We start from the raw sequence: 4,608 nt of genomic DNA on the forward strand, positions 1-4,608 counted from the left end.
TATTATTGTCATTAGTCATAATTCCTACCATCTAATGTCAAATTTCTTTTGATGCGATTAATGATATTAATCCTTTCAGACCAAGTACTACACGACCGAATATAAAATCGATAGGATGATCATAAAGTTGAAGATATACCCCGGTTGGGCCGTAACCGATGGTGACAAGTAGGTCGGTGGAATGCTTCGATAGACACGTCAAAGGCAGAATTAGATACCCACCTGCCACGTGACTTTCCCTTTTCCAAATGTGCATATAAATAGGCGCTGCTCTCAAGTATCATTTGTAACATCACCATTTCCTAATCTCTACGTTAACTTAGATCCTTCTTCTCATTGGACTTCTCTCTTTTCGATCTTCTACTTTTCCCTTTTCCCTTTTTCTTTTTTTAACTTTCATTTTGTCTGCCTAAATTGTTTGCTAAATCAAACAACGTAATATTAGCAAGATTAGCAAGATGGATAGCAAACTTTGGGCTTTGCTAACTCATCTTCACTCTGCAACTGGGTATACATTTTTCTTAATTTTTCCAATTTTTATTACATTTTTTGGGTTAATTTTAGTTTTCTTTTTCTAATTTTTGATTTTTGTTTGTTTTGTTGATGCAGGCCTGTGATTATGCTGCTCTACCCCTTGTAAGATTCTCATTCTACTCCACTTTTTATAGTACAGATTTGAGGTCATAAGTTTGATTTCGTTAACTTTTTATAGTTGGGTGATTCATGAAATTAAATAACAGAAATGGTCATGTTAATGCGCATTTGTTTGGGGTGTAATGTTGTTCCGTTGTGGTACGTGTTAATATATAGGTATGCGTCTGTGATGGCGATAGAGAGCCCAGGAAAAGAAGATGATGAGCAATGGTTGGCGTATTGGATCTTGTACTCTTTTCTCACCCTTTCTGAAATGGTTCTTCAGCCTCTACTTGAATGGTAAGGTTTCAAATTCGATCTGCATTGAATTTAACCATTTCAAATGAACTCCATATTTTTAAACGCAAAGTTAAGTTAATTTAATTGGCAAGTAATTAAATTAACGCATTAAATTAGAATTATTGACTAATTTGATGGCCAAGTCTCATGGTTATCGGTGACCATCTTTAATATAGAGTATACTCTGATGCAATTTTGAATGAAATTTCTACTGTAGTCAAATATGACAGATTGACAGTACATAGTGTTATTACAAATTTACAATAACTGTGACTGACTACTCGCGAGTGCTGTTACTATATAAGTATATGGTCCAGTAAATGTGATAGTGGGACACAGGATATGTTTTCTTTCCGTCAAATAATCTTTTGTTTTTGTGTGCAAATGTGCCACTCGTGACGTGACCTATCACCTACGTACAGACGTATACGCGCTCAGTTAACCACTAGGTTTGAGATATCATCAGTTTACGGAGTAATATCTTTACGGATATTATTTATACAAATATTAAGCTTAGAGAAGTGACTTAGTATAATTAAGTATGAATAAAATGAGAGAAATGCGTAAAAATATTTTTGTATTAGAAAAAAAATGAAATTAAATATTTTCAACGTTTAAGTGATGCATTTAACCAGGAGTAGAAACAAAGGGAGTAGATTTAGCTTGAAAAAATATGGTCATGTCTAATTTGCTTAGATTAGTCTTGTGTTTTTCAACTATCTAATTGACCTTCTTTGTATAATACAAAATCGAAGTTAATTCGGTAATAAGTAAATGAAAATAAGATTATATGGTAATTTAATCCTTTGATCATGTAATTCTGATATGATTTTAACAAGAAGTTGTGAAGTAATTAGTTGGTGAAGTCCAAATAGCATAAGTCGGAGATGCTTGTGCCCAATACAATCAATGGTTGATCGGTTCCGGAAGAATCAGCCCCATCACATAGGATTCACAATAGTTGTATCCGTACTAGAACTTTTTGTATTGTGTTGTCCAAGAACTTAATATTTGTTGATGTTAATTACAGGATACCAATTTGGTACACGGTGAAATTGGTATTGGTGGCGTGGTTGGTATTACCACAATTCAGAGGGGCAGCATTCATATACCGAACCTTTGTGCGTGAGCAAATCAGAAAGTATGGTGGTATCAAAGATTACAGAGGCTTCAATGCAAAGGGCAAAGTTAAGTGATGATTTCATGTCATTGACGACCACGTTTAAGAGCTTAATTAGTGCCCTGTTTTTGCCTCAGTTTCGTTGGTTTTTTGGATCGTGTAGTTTATTAACGATGATTCACACTTTAATAGGAAAGTGAAATTGCGGTTTAATTAATCATCAAGTCAAGGTGAAAAGCGAAGACTTCATTAGGATGTTTATGTTCTGTTGTATCATACAAGTTACAAGGATATTTCGTTTTCTTCCATTTGTAATGGACAGTTGCCTTTGTCGTTGTCGTCTTTTTACTTTCCGAAATCTTAATGGGGAAATTACGTCGTTTACTAATCATTTTGTTATCTATTTTCTCATTACAAATCTCATATTTCATGCTGCTATTTAAATTATTTGGTGCCTATTTTTGTGGAGGTTAGGTAAGGTCGAAGCCTATAAGCATTACTCATAAATACCAATTGAGATTGACATTAGTGGTTAAGGGTCTATTGACTCATTAAATCGGGTTTCAGATTCGAGTTCCGGGTATGGAAAAATTTTAACGGGGAGGTACAAAATCCATTAAGGTAATCATGTAAACTTCCGCGGGAGATCAGTTCACTCGTCGAAGGCGATGGAAATTCCAAATAGTAGAACCAAAAAATACTCTTAACAGAATTACTCTATCGAAATGACACATGCGATCTTTAAGCCGTGACACAATGATAATGACATGCATATATGTGTTGATTTAAATTGGAAACTAAAACATTAATTTATATAATCTATTATACATGTTTAAAAAAATAGAAAAATCTTAATATTCTAATGTGTTTCCTTCTTCATATCAGCTACTTTATTTACATATTTCATAGTAAAAATACTCTGATGACGCATAGCATATGTGACGCCTATATGTATCAATAAAACTCCGACACGTAAGATTGGACAACTAAATATTGTCGTAAGTTGCGATCTTTATCATCACCCTTACTCCAAATATTTTAGTTTCTTATCATTAGTTTTCAAGTAATGCGATTATTTCATGGATGTGGCTAATTTAAAGCCCATGGTTGCCTAAATCACTTGCCTTAAATATGTATTAATTTGAAGGTTGATACCGACTTTGCCGTATTAGTTTCCAAAAATTAACATAGGCATATGAACTTTTAAGTTCGCGATTAATTTAAATCATTGGACTGGTAAGATAATTAACCATTGATAATTGATCATAATACCGAATGCCGAAGGGGCTCTAATTTTGATGTCAATTATCAAAGAAAAATAGTATGGATCACAAGATATGAAGCTAACGTCGGTAGGACCGTAGCCCGTAGGAGAAAGAAATGAAGAAAGTTCTAGAATTCTAGTTACTTTGATAAGATGTGGCAAGATGCACCAACACAAAGTTAAAGGAGAAAGCCCAGGATGTCGGCAAAGTCAGTTCAGCGATACACGGAGTACATGAGAATTACCGACATCAGCTTTGGTAATTTTTGAACTTTTAACTGCTGTAAATAGCAAAAAGAGGTGCAACAGAGTTGTAATTGTAATCGAGTAAAGGAGGAGGACCGAGGACCACTGCAAATTTTGATTCTTGTGACCAAAAGTGTAAAGAGTACTTCTTCCCTCGTATTTTATTAAAGGATATATTTTTCATAAACGGTCCTATTTTATTAAATGGTGGATTTTTCTTTTTAGGCATGTCTTGGTCTCCAATTTAAATTATATTAATATTTCTTTTCTTCTTGTGGTACTAACACTTACGTACATTATCTTTTTACTGCAATATATAATCTACCCACTACCTCATTTTCATCTTATCTCTATTCTATAACACCCACAGTCCCACACCATATCAAAATCAATACCACAAGTCCATAACCACTGCAACGAGTGCTCATACCACAGCTGACAACCCAATTGGCGCAATGAGTGCTCAGACCACTAATTTTCTGCCTCCCGCTTCTATAATTTATAAAATTGCAATCAACCTCAATAAACCCATACTAAAACATAAACAAATATACATGTCAATACAACATCCACCGATTTATTTATATGTACATAAGAAAACCACGGCAATACACTAATACCATTCAAATTGCATCAAATTCAAGCAAAAAAATTAGCTCAAATAAACCTCGTCGTATCCATCAGCGCTTGATCCATCAAGGTTGAGAATAATTGTTATATTAATTGGTTTGAGGCTCGGCGTTTTATACCTCACTTCTTGACTTGTTGGTAAGGAAATGATAACCATTACTAGAGGAGAAATATATAACCTTTTATTATTTTCTTAATATTCCAAAAAGAATGATCTGGCCCTAAATTAGCGTTAACTCAACGTGTCTTTCTAATAGGTATTGAGAGTTTCAAGAGTTTATACATGTTGGTTTATTATTTGAATTACACATATCCATTAGATAATGAACAACAAGCAAGACACATATTTATTGGGTTAAGCAAAGTTACTAGAGGAATGATCATATTATTATGCGAGGTTTGATAAAGTGGAGAA

General features: G+C 33.8%; 1 protein-coding gene across 1 annotated transcript; it reads left to right on the forward strand.

Moving 5' to 3' along the window:
- The first annotated feature begins 277 nt into the window (after window positions 1–277).
- Window positions 278–2,441, forward strand: LOC110786002 (HVA22-like protein e). Its single transcript, XM_021990510.2, has 4 exons — window positions 278–508; window positions 610–636; window positions 811–933; window positions 1,964–2,441. The coding sequence occupies exons 1-4, from the start codon at window positions 459–461 to the stop codon at window positions 2,127–2,129; spliced, it is 366 nt and encodes a 121-aa protein (XP_021846202.2). The 5' UTR covers window positions 278–458; the 3' UTR covers window positions 2,130–2,441.
- The last annotated feature ends 2,167 nt before the right edge of the window (window positions 2,442–4,608 follow it).

The sequence above is a fragment of the Spinacia oleracea genome, chromosome 5 (genome assembly GCF_020520425.1).
Source record: "Spinacia oleracea cultivar Varoflay chromosome 5, BTI_SOV_V1, whole genome shotgun sequence".
Taxonomy (NCBI): Eukaryota; Viridiplantae; Streptophyta; class Magnoliopsida; order Caryophyllales; family Amaranthaceae; genus Spinacia; species Spinacia oleracea.

Coding starts and splice junctions, on each gene's coding strand:
- LOC110786002 (XM_021990510.2), top strand. CDS start 459: ATGGATAGCAAACTTTGGGCTTTGCTAACTCATCTTCACTCTGCAACT. Junction 509..609: donor CATCTTCACTCTGCAACTGG/GTATACATTTTT, acceptor TTGTTGATGCAG/GCCTGTGATTATGCTGCTCT. Junction 637..810: donor ATTATGCTGCTCTACCCCTT/GTAAGATTCTCA, acceptor GTTAATATATAG/GTATGCGTCTGTGATGGCGA.